This window comes from Ranitomeya imitator, chromosome 2 (assembly GCF_032444005.1).
Source record: "Ranitomeya imitator isolate aRanImi1 chromosome 2, aRanImi1.pri, whole genome shotgun sequence".
NCBI classification, from domain to species: Eukaryota; Metazoa; Chordata; class Amphibia; order Anura; family Dendrobatidae; genus Ranitomeya; species Ranitomeya imitator.
This window is the reverse complement of record NC_091283.1, coordinates 344,274,368-344,297,122: the sequence shown is the minus strand read 5'-3', so window position 1 is coordinate 344,297,122 and position 22,755 is coordinate 344,274,368. Positions and strand designations below refer to the sequence as shown.

At 46.8% G+C, this 22,755-nt stretch overlaps 1 protein-coding gene across 4 annotated transcripts in view; it reads left to right on the top strand.

Annotated features, from left to right (window-relative positions):
- LOC138663703 (oocyte zinc finger protein XlCOF22-like) overlaps positions 1-22,755 on the top strand; it is a 70,865-nt gene that overhangs the window by 10,004 nt on the left and 38,106 nt on the right. For 2 of the 4 annotated variants that reach the window (XM_069750005.1, XM_069750006.1), the window contains 4 exons: positions 21,599-21,748; positions 21,878-22,057; positions 22,141-22,264; positions 22,348-22,445. In XM_069750005.1, coding sequence (XP_069606106.1) covers positions 21,671-21,748; positions 21,878-22,057; positions 22,141-22,264; positions 22,348-22,445 — 480 coding nt within the window. In that variant the 5' untranslated portion in view covers positions 21,599-21,670. Of the gene's footprint in view, positions 1-21,598; positions 21,821-21,877; positions 22,058-22,140; positions 22,265-22,347; positions 22,446-22,755 lie in introns of all 4 variants that reach the window. The other 2 variants (XM_069750007.1, XM_069750008.1) reach the window with 2 other exon arrangements.

Below are 22,755 nucleotides of genomic sequence, written 5' to 3'. Positions count from 1 at the left end.
CCAACCGCTTCCGTAACCATCAATGAGTTTCTTACAATGCTCTGCTGGAATTTTAGACCATTCTTCTTTGGCAAACTGCTCCAGGTCCCTGATATTTGAAGGGTGCCTTCTCCAAACTGCCATTTTTAGATCTCTCCACAGGTATTCTATGGGCTTCAGGTCTGGACTCATTGCTGGCCACCTTAGAAGTCTCCAGTGCTTTCTCTCAAACCATTTTCTAGTGCTTTTTGTAGTGTGTTTTGGGTCATTGTCCTGCTGGAAGACCCATGACCTCTGAGGGAGACCCAGCTTTCTCACACTGGGCCCTACATTATGCTGCAAAATTTGTTGGTAGTCTTCAGACTTCATCATGCCATGCACACGGTCAAGCAGTCCAGTGCCAGAGGCAGCAAAGCAACCCCAAAACATCAGGGAACATCCGCCATGTTTACTGTAGGGACCGTGTTCTTTTCTTTGAATGCCTCTTTTTTTCTCCTGTAAACTCTATGTTGATGCCTTTGCCCAAAGAGCTCCACTTTTGTCTCATCTGACCAGAGAACATTCTTCCAAAACGTTTTAGGCTATTTCAGGTAAGCTTTGGCAAACGCCAGCCTGGCTTTTTTATGTCTCGGGTAAGAAGTGGGGTCTTCCTGGGTCTCCTACCATACAGTCCCTTTTCATTCAGATGCCGACGGATAGTACGGGTTGACACTGTTGTACCCTCGGACTGCAGGGCAGCTTGAACTTGTTTGGATGTTAGTCGAGGTTCTTTATCCAACAACCGCACAATCTTGCGTTGAAATCTATTGTCAATTTTTCTTTTCCGTTCACATCTAGAGAGGTTAGCCACAGTGCCATGGGCTTTAAACTTCTTGATGACACTGCGCACGGTAGACACAGGAACATTCAGGTCTTTGGAGATGGACTTGTAGCCTTGAGATTGCTCATGCTTCCTCACAATTTGGTTTCTCAAGTCCTCAGACAGTTCTTTCGACTTCTTTTTCTCCATGCTCAATGTGGTACTCACAAGGACACAGGACAGAGGTTGAGTCAACTTTAATCCATGTCAACTGGCTGCAAGTGTGATTTAGTTAATGCCAACCCCTGTTAGGTGCCACAGGTAAGTTACAGGTGCTGTTAATTACACAAATTAGAGAAGCATCACATGATTTTTCGAACAGTGCCAATACTTTTGTCCACCCCCTTTTTATGTTTGGTGTGGAATTATATCCAATTTGGCTTTAGGACAATTTTTTTTGTGTTTTTTCATTTAAGACAAATTAAATGAAGATAATAATAACAACAAAGAATTTGTGTTTGCAATCATTTTCAGGAAGAAAATGTTCTTCCTGTAGAAGACGTGACTTAACATTGTGCAGTGACTTTGTTTTCCCTATAGTGTCAGATTTTTTGTTGTTGCTAGAACTGTGATATTTTTTTCACTTTTTTTCATTTGGCAGAGAGCTATCGCTCCTGACTCCACCATACACACAAATATTCCAGCTTTCCTGTGGTCTGTATGAGAGACTCATCTCCAGACTCCACTATCGGAGGATTATCTACAGGAAGAACAAACGGATTAGTCTCTGAAATTCAGGATGCCAGATGCTTCTCTGCCCTGACATCATCTGTCGGGAGGCCCCCAAATACATTATATAGTTGACCAAACCCCCAAAATCAGTGCTTTCATGCAACTTTAGCCTAATATGTATGGGGACGTTAAAAGCCAAGTCATTGGACGCTGCCTCTGGCCCGGCCTAATAGACCTTCGTACATTGGAGGCCAAGACACCATTATTAGGCATGTAAGTATTCTAGTAACTAGGCCGCCCTATACTATCTAGTACTTGGGGGCGGAGGGCATTCAGCTGAACGCTGTAACACCTTCTTAGATGCCATGTTTGTTTTCCTGTGATGGAGTAGTCCTTGGCATCATCGTGGATACAGCAGACACCCCCTAGGGTCAACTGGTGGGGAAGTGTGGCCCTTATCAGGGTCACCAAACTTCCTGAGTCCCAAGAATCCTGACACCAGCACCTCATTTGTCATGGGACATGCCTGCAGCCCCTCACCGGGCTGATAGTCCACAATGCAGGTAGGATAGACATAGTAAGAGCAGCGCCTCCCTAGGTTGTACTCCCCTAATGGTGGCTCTACTACCCCTCTTTTGGGGCTCAGGCTCCTGCTGGGTGCCCCAGTGTGGGGATTTACCACCCCCTGGCTTTCTTAGGGACCTCTCGACCACCTGGTACTGTTCCACTAAGCTCACCAGTTCATCCACATTCCAGGGATCTCCCTGGGCAACCCAGATCTGCACCAGCCTAGGAAAAGAGTGAACGAATCTGTCCATGACAACTCGTACAACCATCTGGGCTGGAATGGAGGATTCCAGCTGAAACCATTTTTCCCAAGATGCAGTAGATCATACATTTGGGATTGAGGCGATTAGTGCCCATAATATACCCAGTGGTGAACCCTTTGTGCTCTGACGACATAGTCACTCCCGCGTGTGGTAAAATTTCCATTTTTAGTTTGGCATACTCCTGCGCATCCTGTAACGACAATTCATAATAAACCTATTGGGGCTCACCAGTTAGATAGAGGGACAGCACCTCCCCCAGCTGCTCTGGTGGCAGCCTCTTAAACTCTGCTACCCGTTAAAACACAGTCATCACCCAGGGTCATTTTTTGCATCTCTTGTCTTACTGCCTACCGGACGTATATGTTGTCACCAGGACTTGTGGGAAGGGCTGCCGTCCTTCCATGAACTGCCTCTGCGAGAAGTCAATCTGCTGCTGGGGTTGCTGTTGCATCTTCTGTATAAGCAGCTTACTGGTCTCTTGTTGTGCCATCTGTTGCTGTTGAAGCTGTTGCTTCTGGGCTTGTACCATATGTTTGAGCAGGTCCTCCATTTTGCCTGACGTTGTACGCTAGCTTGTGGCCTCCTTCACCCAGGACATGCATTACCTCTTGTAGCCATCACACATGTTTGCTGGGATCTTTGCTCACACTTCTAACACTACCTGTAGTAAATTGTCTCACTCAGCTGTACACAGAGGTAGACACTGGAACACTGAAGCTTTAGGAATGTCCTTGGTTTATAAGATGCCGCATAAAACAAAGTGAAGCACAATGTAAACACGGTCCTCTGCCCCCAAAAATAACAGTAGGCACAGTCCTTGTATTAGCGGGAATCAGCCCATTTAGGGCTAGCAAGACTCATGGTTCAGATATCAGCAAACCACAAACACTTCTCTGGAGTGTTCCTCTCCAGACACTGAACACTGTGCATTTGGAGACCAACTATGTAAGCCCCAGACCACACGCTGGGGTGGAGATAAGGTGGACATCCTTCCACTAGCTCTAAGGCTGCGTGTCCACGTTCAGGATGGCCGGCGGTATCGTTGGAGCGGCAAACCCGCTCTGTGGTAAGCCCCGCCCCCTTTCTGGGACGCGATGATGCCGGATGTGTTCATAGTACAGATCCGGGATCATCGCACCCATCGCATAGGGCCCTGTGCTATATCTTGCGGCGTCACCGCAAGATATACGGACATGCTGCGATCTGAAAAGACGCGCAGCATGTCCGGAGTCGCAGGTCTGCCGCGTGCGTGTTACCACGCATAGTGGAGACGGGATTTCATTAAATCCCCTCCACTATGCTGTAACATTTGGACGCTACGTGTTTGACGCTGCGTCTCTATGCAGCGTCAAACACGCAGCGTTTACTGCACGTGGACACATACCCTAACAATTTCCACATAAGGCTCAGCCCATTATGCAGATTTGCTTTTAACCCCTCACAGCAGTTATTGTGCTGGAAGAAAATCTCTGGGTTTTAAATCACTGACGCCATTAAGCGTAGTGAAACATATCTCCCCTCTAGCACTCTACCATATATTTACTATATATAGTGGGAGAAATAAGTATTTGATACACCTACAAAGAAAGGAGAGGTCTGTAATTTTTATCGTTGGTGCACTTCAACTGTGAGAGACAGAATCTTAAAGGGAACCTGTCACCCCGTTTTTTCAAGATGAGCTACAAATACCGTTAAATAGGGGCAGAGCTGTGCTTTACATTAGTGTATTTTGTGAGCTTTTATTCCCCACCTATGCTGCCGAAATACCTTTGTAAAGTCGCCGTTTTGGGCTGTCACTCACGCTGGTCAGGTCATATGAGTGTGGTGACAGCGCTGTTTCTCCCCCAGATCTCCGTTGGTGGCGTGGTGTGCGCATGTCCAACTGGCGAATCCACTGCGCAACTTGAAGGAAAATAGCACGATCTGCGCTATTCAGCCGTTTATCGGTGGGCGCGGCCATCTTTGTGAGGCCGCGCATGCGCAGATGGTTCTTCTCGGCTTCCCGGGGCTTCAGGAAAATGGCCGCGGGATGCCGCGCGTGCGCAGATGGCAATCGCGGCGGCCATTTTCCTGCAGCCGAGATGCGAACTCGGCTTCAGGAAAATGGCCGCCGAGATCTCCATGTGCGCACGCGCGGCATCCCGCGGCCATGTCCCTGAAGCCCCGGGAAGCCGAGAAGAACCATCTGCGCACGCGCGGCCTCACAAAGATGGCTGCACCCACCGATAAACGGCTGAATATCACAGATCGCGCTATTTTCTTTCAAGCTGCGCAGTGGATTTGCCAGTTGGACATGCGCACACCACTACGCCACCAATGGAGATCTGGGGGATAGAGTTGAGCGACCTTGACCTTTTTAGAGTCGAGCCGGGTTTTGCGAAACCCGACTATGTCCAAAGTCGGGTCGAGTGAAATCGGCCGATTATGACGTAAAGTCGGGATCGACCGAAACACGAAACCCAATGCAAGTCAATGGGGCAGCATAGTCGGCAGTGAGTGGGGGCCAGGAAAACACCTAGAGTGCCCATTTTAATGTCAAAACCATCCATTCTTCTTAATGAAGCTTGTCAAGCGTAATTTACCTTAAAATAATTGGAAGGCATTTGAAATTGGGGGTCATTTGGCTAAAGTTGTGGGGGGTAGGGCTGGTTCAAGTAATTAGTGGGCCCAGTAAATCTGGACCACGTCACGGCAGTGGAGCAGGGAGAGGTAAGTATTTCAACTTTGCAAGTGCTGTGATCCTGAGCAAGCAGGGGGGGCCCACTCGTTGGCATTGGCACTGGCACAGGGCCCCTCAAAGTACAGCGGTGTGTTTGCACGGCGGGGGCGCCTCCCACCGGCAGCAACACTTTTGCGTACTATGAGAGGCCCTGTGCCAGTGACGTCGCCAACTAGTATTCCTCCCCCCACCTGATGAAGGAACCTGCACTTTCATCTGCACCTTCCTCTTTGTCCCCGTGTAAGGTGGTATGGTATGCGGGAAGAGCAACCTGACTTTCAGCAGGGTCACAATGTTGTTGTGTAGCGTGCACGGGGAATGTTGCGTTATGGGTCAATGTACCAGCAGACTCATCTATCACTGGCTGGGCAATGGGCACGATGAAGTGGAAACACAGATATAGGCCCAAAGAAGAAAGTGGGCTAAATGCAGTTTAAAATTGGTAACACAGGAATAACCAGGGGGCATTGCAGTGGAGGACAACTGGAATGAGAGGCTGACACAGAGAGTAGGGCCAAATCAGTAAGTAGTCGAAATGCAGTTCAAAATTGGCAACCGTAGTAAACAGGCGGCACAGCTTTGTTCAGTGGAGGAGAACAGCAAGGAGTGGCAGACACCGATAGTAGGCCCCAACCCAACTAGTAGGCCAAATGCAGTCTAACATTAACAACTACTTAACGAGAGGCTGAAAATGGAATTTCAGGACAGGAAACCAGGAGAACAGCAAGGAGTGGCAGACACCGATAGTAGGCCCCAAACCAACTAGTACGCCAAATGCAGTTGTTCCATTTAACCACAATTTAATGAGAGCCTGAAGATAGAAGCTCAGGAAAGGCAACCTGGGGAACACCTTGGAGTGTAACACACCATCTCTCTCCACCCCATACCCATTTTGTAGGCCTAATGCTGTGTACTTTTCTACAACTACTAAACGAGAGTCGGAAGACCGAAGCAATGGCAAGGAAACCTGGGGAACACCTTGGAGTGTAACACACCATCTCTCTCCACCCCATACCCAATTTGTAGGCCTAATGCAGCCTACTTTCCGACACCTACTAAACGAGAGCATGAAGATCGAAGCTCAGGAAAGGCAACCTGGGGAACACCTTGGAGTGTAACACACCATCTCTCTCCACCCCATACCCATTTTTTAGGCCTAATGCAGTGTACTTTTCTACAACTACTAAACGAGAGTCGGAAGACCGAAGCAATGGCAAGGAAACCTGGGGAACACCTTGGAGTGTAACACACCATCTCTCTCCACCCCATTCCCCATTTTTTAGGCCTAATGCAGCCTACTTTCCGACACCTACTAAACGAGAGCATGAAGATCGAAGCTCAGGAAAGGCAACCTGGGGAACACCTTGGAGTGTAACACACCATCTCTCTCCACCCCATACCCATTTTGTAGGCCTAATGCTGTGTACTTTTCTACAACTACTAAACGAGAGTCGGAAGACCGAAGCAATGGCAAGGAAACCTGGGGAACACCTTGGAGTGTAACACACCATCTCTCTCCACCCCATACCCAATTTGTAGGCCTAATGCAGCCTACTTTCCGACACCTACTAAACGAGAGCATGAAGATCGAAGCTCAGGAAAGGCAACCTGGTGAAAACCTTGGAGTGTAACACAACCTGTCTCTACACCCCATACACAATTAGTAGGCCTAATGCAGCGTAGTTTCCAACAGCTACTAAACGAGAGCCGGAAGATCGAAGCTCAGGAAAGGCAACCTGGGGAACACCTTGGAGTGTAACACAACCTCTCTCTACACCACGGAAGGGCTGATTCTTAGGAAGGAAGGCTGTTGTAAATAAGCATTGCGCGTCCGAGGGTGATTATATTCTTATTCGGTATCTACTCACCCTCGGACGCGCCATGCTTCTTGATTTGTAATTAATGTTTATTTGCAATGTGCTTTTGACTTACTCAATTATTTTTTTAATTATTGATTTTATTAAATTAATAGTTTAACATCTTATTGGAAATAATTTAAAGGAGACGCGACAGGACAACACTCGGTGGATGCCATATCTGTGTTAACAACTCCAAAAAACTTTCAGTTAACTTCTTGCAGGAGAAAGAAATTGTAGCTGTTGGACCTTTGTAGTACAGTTCCAGATATTTGTTGTGTGTTTGTTTTGATTGTTAAAATGTCTGCATTTGAGATCTCAACACGATCTTATTTTTTATAATCAAATTAATTTTTTAAATATTTTATTAGGTTGGTTCAAGGGGTACACGGGCCGCAGTAGACAGGTCAGTGGAGGCCTAGTGGAAGGAGGGACCGCAGATGCGCCACTGTTTCACCCATACACAATTAGTAGGCCTAATGCAGCGTAGTTTCCAACAGCTACTAAACGAGAGCCGGAAGATCGAAGCTCAGGAAAGGCAACCTGGGGAACACCTTGGAGTGTAACAACAACCTCTCTCTACACCACGGAAGGGCTGATTCTTAGGAAGGAAGGCTGTTGTAAATAAGCATTGCGCGTCCGAGGGTGATTATATTCTTATTCGGTATCTACTCACCCTCGGACGCGCCATGCTTCTTGATTTGTAATTAATGTTTATTTGCAATGTGCTTTTGACTTACTCAATTATTTTTTTAATTATTGATTTTATTAAATTAATAGTTTAACATCTTATTGGAAATAATTTAAAGGAGACGCGACAGGACAACACTCGGTGGATGCCATATCTGTGTTAACAACTCCAAAAAACTTTCAGTTAACTTCTTGCAGGAGAAAGAAATTGTAGCTGTTGGACCTTTGTAGTACAGTTCCAGATATTTGTTGTGTGTTTGTTTTGATTGTTAAAATGTCTGCATTTGAGATCTCAACACGATCTTATTTTTTATAATCAAATTAATTTTTTAAATATTTTATTAGGTTGGTTCAAGGGGTACACGGGCCGCAGTAGACAGGTCAGTGGAGGCCTAGTGGAAGGAGGGACCACAGACAGGCATCGAAGGCCTAAAATAATAACACATGGCTGTAGGCAATTTTAAATTGGTTCCAGGGGTACACGGGCAGCAGTGCCCTGGTCAGTGTAGTAGTAGTTGAAAGAATGGACCGCAGACAGGCATCGAAGGCCTAAAATAAAAAAATTGGGCTGGCTGTAGGCAATTTTAAATTGGTTCCAGGGGTACACGGGCAGCAGTGGTGTGGTCAGTGGAGGCCTAGTGGAAGGAGTGACCGCAGACAGGCATCGAAGGCCTAAAATATTAACACATGGCTGTAGTCAATTTTAAATTGGTTCCAGGGGTACTTGGGCAGCAGTGCCCTGGTCAGTGTAGTAGTAGTTGAAAGAATGGACCGCAGACAGGCATCGAAGGCCTAAAATAAAAAAATTGGGCTGGCTGTAGGCAATTTTAAATTGGTTCCAGGGGTACACGGGCAGCAGTGGTGTGGTCAGTGGAGGCCTAGTGGAAGGAGTGACCGCAGACAGGCATCGAAGGCCTAAAATAATCACACATGGCTGTAGGCAATTTTAAATTGGTTCCAGGGGTACACGGGCAGCAGTGGTGTGGTCAGTGGAGGCCTAGTGGAAGGAGTGACCGCAGACAGGCATCGAAGGCCTAAAATAATAACACATGGCTGTAGGCAATTTTAAATTGGTTCCAGGGGTACACGGGCAGCAGTGGTGTGGTCAGTGGAGGCCTAGTGGAAGGAGTGACCGCAGACAGGCATCGAAGGCCTAAAATAATAACACATGGCTGTAGGCAATTTTAAATTGGTTCCAGGGGTACACGGGCAGCAGTGCCCTGGTCAGTGTAATAGTAGTTGAAAGAATGGACCGCAGACAGGCATCGAAGGCCTAAAATAAAAAAATTGGGCTGGCTGTAGGCAATTTTAAATTGGTTCCAGGGGTAAACGGGCAGCAGTGGTGTGGTCAGTGGAGGCCTAGTGGAAGGAGTGACCGCAGACAGGCATCGAAGGCCTAAAATAATCACACATGGCTGTAGGCAATTTTAAATTGGTTCCAGGGGTACACGGGCAGCAGTGGTGTGGTCAGTGGAGGCCTAGTGGAAGGAGTGACCGCAGACAGGCATCGAAGGCCTAAAATAATAACACATGGCTGTAGGCAATTTTAAATTGGTTCCAGGGGTACACGGGCAGCAGTGGTGTGGTCAGTGGAGGCCTAGTGGAAGGAGTGACCGCAGACAGGCATCGAAGGCCTAAAATAATAACACATGGCTGTAGGCAATTTTAAATTGGTTCCAGGGGTACACGGGCAGCAGTGCCCTGGTCAGTGTAATAGTAGTTGAAAGAATGGACCGCAGACAGGCATCGAAGGCCTAAAATAAAAAAATTGGGCTGGCTGTAGGCAATTTTAAATTGGTTCCAGGGGTACACGGGCAGCAGTGGTGTGGTCAGTGGAGGCCTAGTGGAAGGAGTGACCGCAGACAGGCATCGAAGGCCTAAAATAATAACACATGGCTGTAGGCAATTTTAAATTGGTTCCAGGGGTACACGGGCAGCAGTGGTGTGGTCAGTGGAGGCCTAGTGGAAGGAGTGACCGCAGACAGGCATCGAAGGCCTAAAATAATAACACATGGCTGTAGGCAATTTTAAATTGGTTCCAGGGGTACACGGGCAGCAGTGCCCTGGTCAGTGTAATAGTAGTTGAAAGAATGGACCGCAGACAGGCATCGAAGGCCTAAAATAAAAAAATTGGGCTGGCTGTAGTCAATTTTAAATTGGTTCCAGGGGTACACGGGCAGCAGTGGTGTGGTCAGTGGAGGCCTAGTGGAAGGAGTGACCGCAGACAGGCATCGAAGGCCTAAAATAATCACACATGGCTGTAGGCAATTTTAAATTGGTTCCAGGGGTACACGGGCAGCAGTGGTGTGGTCAGTGGAGGCCTAGTGGAAGGAGTGACCACAGACAGGCATCGAAGGCCTAAAATATTAACACATGGCTGTAGTCAATTTTAAATTGGTTCCAGGGGTACTTGGGCAGCAGTGCCCTGGTCAGTGTAGTAGTAGTTGAAAGAATGGACCGCAGACAGGCATCGAAGGCCTAAAATAAAAAAATTGGGCTGGCTGTAGTCAATTTTAAATTGGTTCCAGGGGTACACGGGCAGCAGTGGTGTGGTCAGTGGAGGCCTAGTGGAAGGAGTGACCGCAGACAGGCATCGAAGGCCTAAAATAATCACACATGGCTGTAGGCAATTTTAAATTGGTTCCAGGGGTACACGGGCAGCAGTGGTGTGGTCAGTGGAGGCCTAGTGGAAGGAGTGACCACAGACAGGCATCGAAGGCCTAAAATATTAACACATGGCTGTAGTCAATTTTAAATTGGTTCCAGGGGTACTTGGGCAGCAGTGCCCTGGTCAGTGTAGTAGTAGTTGAAAGAATGGACCGCAGACAGGCATCGAAGGCCTAAAATAAAAAAATTGGGCTGCCTGTAGGCAATTTTAAATTGGTTCCAGGGGTACACGGGCAGCAGTGGTGTGGTCAGTGGAGGCCTAGTGGAAGGAGTGACCGCAGACAGGCATCGAAGGCCTAAAATAATAACACATGGCTGTAGGCAATTTTAAATTGGTTCCAGGGTTACACGGGCAGCAGTGGTGTGGTCAGTGGAGGCCTAGTGGAAGGAGTGACCGCAGACAGGCATCGAAGGCCTAAAATAATCACACATGGCTGTAGGCAATTTTAAATTGGTTCCAGGGGTACACGGGCAGCAGTGGTGTGGTCAGTGGAGGCCTAGTGGAAGGAGTGACCACAGACAGGCATCGAAGGCCTAAAATATTAACACATGGCTGTAGTCAATTTTAAATTGGTTTCAGGGGTACTTGGGCAGCAGTGCCCTGGTCAGTGTAGTAGTAGTTGAAAGAATGGACCGCAGACAGGCATCGAAGGCCTAAAATAAAAAAATTGGGCTGGCTGTAGGCAATTTTAAATTGGTTCCAGGGGTACACGGGCAGCAGTGGTGTGGTCAGTGGAGGCCTAGTGGAAGGAGTGACCGCAGACAGGCATCGAAGGCCTAAAATAATAAAACATGGCTGTAGGCAATTTTAAATTGGTTCCAGGGGTACACGGGCAGCAGTGGTGTGGTCAGTGGAGGCCTAGTGGAAGGAGTGACCACAGACAGGCATCGAAGGCCTAAAATATTAACACATGGCTGTAGTCAATTTTAAATTGGTTCCAGGGGTACTTGGGCAGCAGTGCCCTGGTCAGTGTAATAGTAGTTGAAAGAATGGACCGCAGACAGGCATCGAAGGCCTAAAATAAAAAAATTGGGCTGGCTGTAGGCAATTTTAAATTGGTTCCAGGGGTACACGGGCAGCAGTGGTGTGGTCAGTGGAGGCCTAGTGGAAGGAGTGACCGCAGACAGGCATCGAAGGCCTAAAATAATCACACATGGCTGTAGGCAATTTTAAATTGGTTCCAGGGGTACACGGGCAGCAGTGGTGTGGTCAGTGGAGGCCTAGTGGAAGGAGTGACCGCAGACAGGCTTCGAAGGCCTAACATAATAACATAGGGCTGGCTGTAGGCACTTTTAAATTGGTTCCAGGGGTACACGGGCAGCAGTGGTCTGGTCAGTGGAAGTCTAGTGGAAGGAGTGACCGCAGACAGGCTTCGAAGGCCTAACATAACAAACTTGGGCTGGCTGTAGGCACTTTTAAATTGGTTCCAGGGGTACATGGGCAGCAGTGTATGGTCAGTGGAAGTCTAGTGGAAGGAGTGACCGCAGACAGGCTTCCAAGGCCTAACATAACAAAATTGGGCTGGCTGTAGGCACTTTAAATTGGTTCCAGGGGTACATGGGCAGCAGTGTATGGTCAGTGGAAGTCTAGTGGAAGGAGTGACGGCAGACAGTCTTCGAAGGCCTAACATAACAAAATTGGGCTGACTGTAGGCACTTTTAAATTGGTTCCAGGGTAACACGGCCAGCAGTGGCCTGGTCAGTGTAGTAGTTGTAGAAAGAAGGGACCGCAGACAGGCTTCGAAGGCCTAACATAACAAAAATGTCAAAACAATGGTATTGTCAGTGCCAGGCATTGAAGGATGTCAGCGCCTAGACTACACATTGGTGAAGCTGTGAGAGATAATTTTGCTAGTGGTAGAGCACTGTTTGAGCTGGGGGGGGGAACTGGCTTGTGGCCGGCGGTACAGGCACAGGGCCCCTCATATTACAACGGTGTGTCTGACGTTGGGTGCGCACCACCACCGCCAGAGACACTTTATTGTACTATGAGGGACCCAGTGGCAGTGCCGTCGACCAAAAGCGGCCACACCCACCTCTTCAGACAAACAGCACTCTCAAGGGTCCAAGCGCAAAGTGGCGATAGCACGGCCCCGTGTGGGGAGTTTGGCCATTTCGTGAGGTGGAAACATGTCGTATGCTGGACAATCAGGTGAAGAAAATTACGAGATTGAAAAAGTCATTCAGAATAGTCCACAGGCAAGACCTTTTCATAGGAAAGCTAGGTGTCAGCCGGGCAGGGTGGGGCAAAAGATTTTGAAATCCAGTTGTGGTTCATTTTAATGAAGGTTAGATCATCTACATTTTGGGTAGCCAGACGAGTCCTTTTTTCTGTTAGTATTGAACCTGCAGCACTGAATACTCTTTCTGATAGGACACTAGCTGCCGGGCAAGCAAGCTCCTGCAATGCATATTCTGCCAATTCTGGCCAGGTGTCTAATTTGGATGCCCAGTAATCAAATGGGAATGACGGTTGAGGGAGAACGTCGATAAGGGATGAAAAATAGTTTGTAACCATACTGGACAAATGTTGTCTCCTGTCACTTTGAATTGATGCTGCAGTACCTGTCCTGTCTGCGGTCATAGAAAAATCACTCCACAACCTGGTCAGAAAACCCCTCTGGCCAACGCCACTTCTGATTTCTGCCCCTCTAACACCTCTGGTCTGCTGGCCCCTGGAGCTCGTGTGAGAACGATCACGGGCGCTGTGTGCAGGGAATGCCAGAAGCAAACGGTCAACAAGAGTTGATTGTTTTGTTGCTAATATTAGTTCCAAGTTCTCATGTGGCATAATATTTTGCAATTTGCCTTTATAGCGAGGATCAAGGAGGCAGGCCAACCAGTAATCGTCATCGTTCATCATTTTTGTAATGCGTGTGTCCCTTTTGAGGATACGCAAGGCATAATCCACCATGTGGGCCAAAGTTCCCGTTGTCAAATCTGCGGTTGTGCTTGGTTGAGGGGCAGTTGCAGGCAAATCTACGTCACTTGTGTCCCTCAAAAAACCAGAACCCGGCCTTGCCACGCCACCAATTTCCCGTGCCCCCGGGAAAGCTTCCTCATTAAAAATATACTCATCCCCATCATCCTCCTCATCCTCCACCTCCTCTTCGCCCGGTACCTCGTCATGTACACTGCCCTGACCAGACAATCGCTGACTGTCATCAAGGCTTTCCTCTTCCTCTGGTGCAGACGCCTGATCCTTTATGTGCGTCAAACTTTGCATCAGCAGACGCATTAGGGGGATGCTCATGCTTATTATGGCGTTGTCTGCACTAACCAGCCGTGTGCATTCCTCAAAACACTGAAGGACTTGACACATGTCTTGAATCTTCGACCACTGCACACCTGACAACTCCATGTCTGCCATCCTACTGCCTGCCCGTGTATGTGTATCCTCCCACAAAAACATAACAGCCCGCCTCTGTTCGCACAGTCTCTTAAGCATGTGCAGTGTTGAGTTCCACCTTGTTGCAACGTCTATGATTAGGCGATGCTGGGGAAGGTTCAAAGAACGCTGATAGGTCTGCATACGGCTGGAGTGTACAGGCGAACGGCGGATATGTGCGCAAAGTCCACGCACTTTGAGGAGCAGGTCGGATAACCCCGGATAACTTTTCAGGAAGCACTGCACCACCAGGTTTAAGGTGTGAGCCAGGCAAGGAATGTGTTTCAGTTGGGAAAGGGAGATGGCAGCCATGAAATTCCTTCCGTTATCACTCACTACCTTGCCTGCCTCAAGATCTACAGTGCCCAGCCACGACTGCGTTTCTTGCTGCAAGAACTCGGACAGAACTTCCGCGGTGTGTCTATTGTCGCCCAAACACTTCATAGCCAATACAGCCTGCTGACGTATGCCAGTAGCTGCCCCATAATGGGAGACCTGGTGTGCAACAGTGGCAGGTGCGGATGGAGTGTTTGTGCGACTGCGGTCTGTGGACGAGCTCTTGCTTCTGCAGGAGGACGAGGAGGAGGAGGAGGAGGAGGGGGTGCGAACGGCTACAGACAACTGTTTACTAGACCGTGGGCTAGGCAGAACTGTCCCAAACTTGCTGTCCCCTGTGGACCCTGAATCCACCACATTTACCCAGTGTGCCGTGATGGACACGTAACGTCCCTGGCCATGCCTACTGGTCCATGCATCTGTTGTCAGGTGCACCTTTGTGCTCACAGATTGCCTGAGTGCATGGACGATGCGCTCTTTAACATGCTGGTGGAGGGCTGGGATGGCTTTTCTGGAAAAAAAGTGTCGACTGGGTAGCTCGTAGCGTGGTACAGCGTAGTCCATCAGGTCTTTGAAAGCTTCGCTTTCAACTAACCGGTAGGGCATCATCTCTAACGAGATTAGTCTAGCTATGTGGGCGTTCAAACCCTGTGTACGCGGATGCGAGGCTAAGTACTTCCTTTTTCTAACCATAGTCTCATGTAGGGTGAGCTGGACTGGAGAGATGGAGATCGTGGAACTAGCGGGGGTGCCGGTGGACATGGCAGACTGAGAGACGGTGGGAGATGGTATTGTTGCCGCCGGTGCCCTAGATGCAGTGTTTCCTACTACGAAACTGGTGATTCCCTGACCCTGACTGCTTTGGCCTGGCAAAGATACCTGCACAGATACAGCAGGTGGTGCGCTAAATGGTGGTCCTACACTGCCGGAAGGGATGTTGCGTTGATGACTAGCTTCATTGGCCGAGGGTGCAACAACCTTAAGGGACGTTTGGTAGTTAGTCCAAGCTTTCAAATGCATGGTGGTTAAATGTCTATGCATGCAACTAGTATTGAGACTTTTCAGATTCTGACCTCTGCTTAAGGAAGTAGAACATTTTTGACAGATGACTTTGCGCTGATCAATTGGATGTTGTTTAAAAAAATGCCAGACTGCACTCTTTCTAGCATCGGATACCTTTTCAGGCATTGCAGACTGAGCTTTAACCGGATGGCCACGCTGTCCTCCACCAGGTTTTGGCTTTGCCACGCGTTTTGGGCAAGATACGGGCCCGGCAGATGGAACCTGTGGCGATGTTGATGCCTGCTGCGGCCCCTCCTCCTCCTCTGCTTCAGAACTGCTGCCGCCTGCACCCTGTTCCCCCAATGGCTGCCAATCGGGGTCAAGAACTGGGTCATCTAATAACTCTTCTTGTACCTCCTGCGCAACTTCGTCTGTGTCACCGTGTCGTTCGGTGGTATAGCGTTCGTGATGGGGCAACATAGTCTCATCAGGGTCTGATTCTTGATCAGCACCCTGCGAGGGCAATGTTGTGGTCTGAGTCAAAGGACCAGCATAGTAGTCTGGCTGTGGCTGTGCGTCAGTGCACTCCATGTCAGATTCAATTTGTAATGGGCATGGACTGTTAACTGCTTCACTTTCTAAGCCAGGGACGGTATGTGTAAAGAGCTCCATGGAGTAACCCGTTGTCGCCTGCTGCATTCTTCTCTGTTGTTGTTTTTGCTGAAGAGGACAAGGAAGTGACTTGTCCCTGACCGTGAACATCCACTAACGACGCGCTGCTTTTACTTTTACCAGTTTCACGAGAGGAGGCAAAAGAGCTAGAGGCTGAGTCAGCAAGATAAGCCAAAACTTGCTCTTGCTGCTCCGGCTTTAAAAGCGGTTTTCCTAATCCCAGAAAAGGGAGCGTTCGAGGCCTTGTGTAGCCGGACGACGAACCTGGCTCCACAGCTCCAGACTTAGGTGCAATATTTTTTTCCCCACGACCACCTGATGCTCCACCACTACCACTACCCTCATTACCAGCTGACAATGAACGCCCCCGGCCACGACCTCTTCCACTAGACTTCCTCATTGTTTTAAAAACGTAACCAAACTAACGTTATTTGTTGCAGTCACACAACTTACACGGTGAGCTATAACTTCAGTATGATTTAGCTACCCCTTTACAGGTTGGTGAGACCACAGCGAAAATCAGGCCCAATGTTACACACTCTTTTTTTGGTGGCTGCAAATTAGAGAGATGCCCCACACGCAGGACTGTCACTGAAGCACAAATGTTAATATTAATGTCACACTATTATTTTTTTTTTATTTTTATTTTTTTCAGGAACACTTTAGAAACCCCCCCAAAAAAAAAACATTGATTTTTGCAGGGAGAATTTAGAAAACAAATGTAACAAACTATATGCTTTCTATGGGCCACTGAGTGAGAGATGACGCACACAGGAATCAGGAGTGGCACACAAGCCCAGAGGGCAATATTTTTCTACCAATGATTGATGGAGTTATTTTCTCTGGTAGATTTTGGAACCCAAATCAAGGAAAAAAAATATAGGCTTTCTATGGACCACAATTGGAGAGAGAGAGAGAGAGAGAGAGAGATGGCACACCCAGGAGTCAAGACTGGCACACAAGCAGAAAGGCCAATATTAATCTCCCACTGTTTTTTTTTTTTTTTTTTTTTTTTTTTCAGGGAGACTTTAGAAAAAAAAATAATAAAAAAAAATATGATTTTATCAGGAAGAATTTAGAAACCAAATAAAATAAAATGATTTTTTCAGGGAGAATTTATAAAACAAATAAAACCAAAAATAGGCGTTCTATGGCCCACTGACTGAGAGATGACGCACCCAGGAGTCAAGACTGGCACACAAGCAGAAAGGCCAATATTAATCTCCCACTGTTTTTTTTTTTTTTTTTTTTTTTTTCAGGGAGACTTTAGAAAAAAAAATAATAAAAAAAATATGATTTTATCAGGAAGAATTTAGAAACCAAATAAAATAAAATGATTTTTTCAGGGAGAATTTATAAAACAAATAAAACCAAAAATAGGCGTTCTATGGCCCACTGACTAAGAGAGAGAGAGAGAGATGGAACGCTTAGTACTGGCACACAAGCCCAAAGGGCAATATTAATCTCCCTTTTTTTTTCCAGGGAGAATTTCTAAAACCCCCCCCAAAAAAAAAATAGGCTTTCTATGGCCCACTATTTGTGAGAGAGATGGGACGCTCAGGACTGGCACAGATGGCACGCTCAGGACTGGCACAGAAGCCCAGAGGCCAATATTAATCTCCCTTTTTTTCTGGGAGAATTTATAAAACCAAAAAAATATTTAAATAGGCTTTCTATGGCCCACTATTTGTGAGAGAGATGGCACGCTCAGGACTGGCACAGATGGCACGCTCACAACTGGCACACAAGCCCAGAGGCCAATATTAATCTCCCTTTTTTCAGGGAAAATTTATAAAACCAAAAAAAAAATTAAATAGGCTTTCTATGGCCCACTATTTGTGAGAGAGATGGCACGCTCAGGACTGGCACAGATGGCACGCTCACAACTGGCACACAAGCCCAGAGGCCAATATTAATCTCCCTTTTTTCAGGGAAAATTTATAAAACCAAAAAAAAAATTAAATAGGCTTTCTATGGCCCACTATTTGTGAGAGAGATGGCACGCTCAGGACTGGCACAGATGGCACGCTCACAACTGGCACACAAGCCCAGAGGCCAATATTAATCTCCCTTTTTTTCAGGGAGAATTTATAAAACCAAAAAAAAAATTAAATAGGCTTTCTATGGCCCACTATTTGTGAGAGAGATGGCACGCTCAGGGCTGGCACAGATGGCACGCTCAGGACTGGCACACAAGCCCAGAGGCCAATATTAATCTCCCTTTTTTTCAGGGAGAATTTATAAAACCCAAAAAAAAATAAAATAGGCTTTCTATGGCCCACTATTTGTGAGAGAGATGGCACACTCAGGACTGGCACACAAGCCCAAAGGCCAATATTAATCTCCCACTGTATTTTTATCAGGGAGAATTTATACACCCCACAAAAAAAAATACAGAAAAATGAAAAGGCTTTCTATGGCCCACTATGTGAGAGAGATGGCACACACAGGGATGGCACTCTAGCAGAAATGCCAAATTGCCAATCTTAATCTCCCACCAAAAAAAAAAAAAAAAAAAACACAGGGAATGTCCTACAATTACTATCTCCCTGCCTGCAGTAATCTCAGCCAGGTATGGCAGGCAGCTACTATCTCCCTGCCTGCAGTAATCTCAGCCAGGTATGGCAGGCAGCAATAAGGAGTGGACTGATGCACAAATGAAATAAAAAGTGTGGACAAACAAAAAAGATAGCTGTGCAGAAAGGAAGGAACAAGAGGATTTGTGCTTTGAAAAAAGCAGTTGGTTTGCACAGCGGCGTACACACAGCAATGCAGCTATCAGGGAGCCTTCTAGGGCAGCCCAATGAGCTACAGCGCTGAGGGGAAAAAAAAAAAACAAAAACTTCCACTGTCCCTGCACACCGAGGGTGGTGTTGGACAGTGCAAATCGCTGCAGCACAAGCGGTTTTGTGGTTAATGGACCCTGCCTAACGCTATCCCTGCTTCTGACAAAGCGGCAGCAACCTCTCCCTAAGCTCAGATCAGCAGCAGTAAGATGGCGGTCGGCGGGAACGCCTCTTTATAGCCCCTGTGACGTCGCAGACAGCAAGCCAATCACTGCAATCAATGAAGAGAAAAAAAAGTATTGCTGCACAGCCTGAATGTAACGTACTGGTAAGAACACAGTCACTTGTGGGTGTAGGGCTTCAGTAACTGGAGGTGCATACGAAAAAACAAACAATCCAGTATAAATATGAAAAAAGAAGAACTGCGGCAGCACTCACCAGATTGCGTAGATCAAACCTTTATTGAAGGTAAAAAATCCATCATGACGTGTTCACGGCTCGGGGGAGTGCGGACATAGTGGAAGTGAGCAGGGGAAGACAATCACTGCAATGCCCTTCTCTAAGATGGTGGGGACCAGGACCTATGTCATCACGCTGCCCACACTCTGCGTTTACCTTCATTGGCTGAGAAATGGCGCTTTTCGCGTCATTGAAACGCGACTTTGGCGCGAAAGTCGCGTACCGCATGGCCGACCCCGCACAGGGGTCGGATCGGGTTTCATGAAACCCCGACATAGCCAAAAGTCGGCGACTTTTGAAAATGTTCGACCCGTTTCGCTCAACCCTACTGGGGGAGAAACAGCGCTGTCACCACGCCCATATGACCTGACCAGCGTGAGTGACAGCCCAAAACGGCGACTTTACAAAGGTATTTCGGCAGCATAGGTGGGGAATAAAGGCTCACAAAATACACTAATGTAAAGCACAGCTCTGCCCCTATTTAACGGTATTTTTAGTTCATCTTGAAAAAACGGGGTGACAGGTTCCCTTTAAAATAAAAACCCCAAAATCACATTGTATGGATTTTACATAATTAATTTGCATATTATTGCATGAAATAAGTATTTGATCACGAAACAACCAGCAATAATTCTGGCTCTCACTGACCCAAAAAAAAGCGAATCCAGCGAATTCTGCACTCCCAAATTCATGGGCCACCCTCCCTTCTGCTCTCCACATTGTTCTTAAATGGCAATTAGCGCTCACATGTTTGGCATTTCTGTAACGATAAAAGCCCGCCTAATCTACAGGTGCGTGTTTCCAGAAGTACAACAGCAGATTTTACATTTTCACTCGGCAACATCCACTGCTATTTGTTTGTGGAAAACACCCATGGGGTCAAAATCATCGCCCCGAAGGGGTATAATTTACAAAATGTGGTCACTTGAGGGGGAATTCTGCTCTTCTATCACTTAGGGGCTCTGTATATGGTGGCAAATAGCGCTCCGTCCCTCCAGAGTCTCGCCGTGTTGCTAAGCCGCACTGTACAGACATATGTGGGGTATTTGCACGTTCAGTAGGAATTATATGACAAATTTTGATGCCATTTTTACCCATTTCCCCATGTGAAAATGTAAAATCTGGGGCTAAAACCAAATTTTGTGGTAAAAATGTAATAATTTTTTGTTCACTGCCCAATTGGTATAAAAATTTGTGACAAACCCAAGGTGTCAATATAATCACTGCACATTGAGGGGCAACGTTCCACAATGCGGAGAGCAACATGTCAAGCCTAACATGCCTAGGAGCATTGCTCCCAGAGGAAAAGTGTCCTCACCTCCGCATGTCAGACTTGAAGTGTTGCTCTCCTCAAGGAGGAATGTTAGGCTATGTGCACACGTTGCGGAATGGGGTGCAGAATTTTCTGCACAAAATCCGCATCTCCTGGAAGAATCCGCAGGTGCAGATTTGCCGGTGATTTTATGCGGATTTTGTGCGTTTTTTATGCGGATTTTGTGCGGATTTTGTGCAGTTTTTACCACTGTGGATTTCTATAATGGAGGGGTGCAGAAACACTGCAGATCCGCACAAAAGAAGTGACATGCACTTCTTTTAAATCCGCAGCTTTTCCGCTCTGATTTTTCTGCACCATCTGCACAGCTTTTTTTTTTCACATTGATTTACATTGCACTGTACATCACAGTGCGGATCTGCAGCGTTTCTGCGCGGAAAAATCCACTGCGGATCCGCATCGTGTGCACATAGCCTTACTTTTTGGATACTAGTCAGATGCCTCTCACTCAGCCAAACCAGATCTCACACTTTGCGCTGACGAGGGGCAGTACCCCGTCACACTGTGTCTGCAAATTGAGAGTTTGGTTTTGGCTTTTATCCTAAGTCATGTGACAAGGCTCATTAGAGAGTCGATATTGCCTTTTAGGATTGCCACTTCATATAGGTGACACTAGAGTTCTCTCTGAAGAGACAATTTAACACATAAAGTTACACTGGTCAGAATTGTAAAATTTGACCTGGTCATGAAGGTGGAAACATGCTTTGGGGGGTAAAGGGGTTAATATTTTCTTTTTTTTTTCTGGTGTTTTTCGTGTAATATAAGAAAGCTTAAGGCCAGAAATAAACCCCATAAAACACTGTACATGGAGACTTTGGGATCAGATCATTTCTGTCCTCGATGTTTGTGCAAACAAAAAAATCTTTTAAAAACGTCACAAACTTCAGTGTGTGAATCAGACCTGAGATCTAATGTGATAGAAGATTACAGTGCGGGGAAGACGGGAAACCTTCATATAGACGGCCGGTGGTGATGGGGTCAGTGACGGACTCTGGACAAATATGTGTCTAGAGACGTAGCAGAAGATGAAGATGTCGTCCTCATCATGAAGTAGTTATTTCTCCTGTCACGTGTAATGAATATCTCCTGCAGTATTGCTAATGCCGATTCCAGTGTCGGGAAATGAGAGGAGAATTAGCGTTATGGAAGATGAGTCTATGAGGAACGTATTCATCTGCCGACTCCGAGGAAGAAACTGCTTGTTGTCTGTGGCCTAAACTATATAGGATTTATTAATAGATGTAAAGAAGAAAACTAAATACTGTAAAATAATAAATCTTCTCATATGTTTTCCTTATAATCTCCAGTATTTGCATTATTACACAGGATTTTTATGATCTTCTCATTCAGGTCTTTACAATATCGGATCCTCTCAGTGGAGATCTTCTATAGAAGAGAATTTTCCTGATTTACCCATCAAAGATGGATATGGACAGAGACAAGATGGCGGAGAGGATATTACACCTTACCCTAGAGATCGTCTTCCGGCTTACTGGAGAGGTGAGAGATTCTGATGACGTCACATTACATCATTGTTATCTGTGGTAATAACAGATGGACAGAACTGGAGAGGTGAGAACTCAGGAAATGTCTGTAGTGAGATTTATTAATGTGTCTCTCCATAACCAGGATTACACAGTAGTGAAGAAGACCTCTAGTGAGCACTGTCGGTCACCTGTGTCTGAGGGGTGGGAAAGACCTCTGAGCCCAATCATTGGGCCTCCACCTCACCCCTTGATACATGAGGACATTATTAATCAGAAGATCCTAGGACTCACCTACAAGATGATTGAGCTGCTGACTGGGGAGGTGACATTGCTGGGAATTCTGGGACATTATACAGTAATGCTATGAAAGGATCGGGGTGATAATGGTATCATTATATATGTCAGGTTCCTGTTAGGTGTCAGGATGTCGCCGTCTATTTCTCCATGGAGGAGTGGGAGTATTTGGAAGGACACAAAGATTTGTACAAGGACGTCATGATGGAGGTTCCCCAGCCCTTCACATCTCCAGGTAATAGACAGGACTAAATACAGACGACCTATCATTATCTTTATGTAAAGAATGAATTCAGTCCTTGCATGTGTTTCCACCAGATCTATCCAGTAAGAGGACTACACTAGAGAGATGCCCCCATCCTCCTCTTCCACAGGAATGTAAAGAAGAAGATCCCAGTGTTCCTCAGGATCCTCAGGTAGATGGAGAGAAGTGTTGTGAATTCTGCTCTTGGGTTCCCTCCAGTGGTTGTAGGTGGGAATGCAGTTGTCTCTGAGTCGCAGTCCTGGCCAGGTGTATCTGCTGATTACAGTTCTGACTGGGATATTTAGGTGTGCAGGATCCATTAGCCCTTGCCAGTTGTCAATGTTCCTTGTGAAGTGTTGGATCACTTTCTGGCTTCTCCTGCTTGCTGCCAAATTCAGCAAAGATAAGTGTTTGGTTTTTGTGTCTGTGGCACACTGCTGTGTACTAGTTTTTGTTTATATTCCTGCTCTGATTGTAGGATT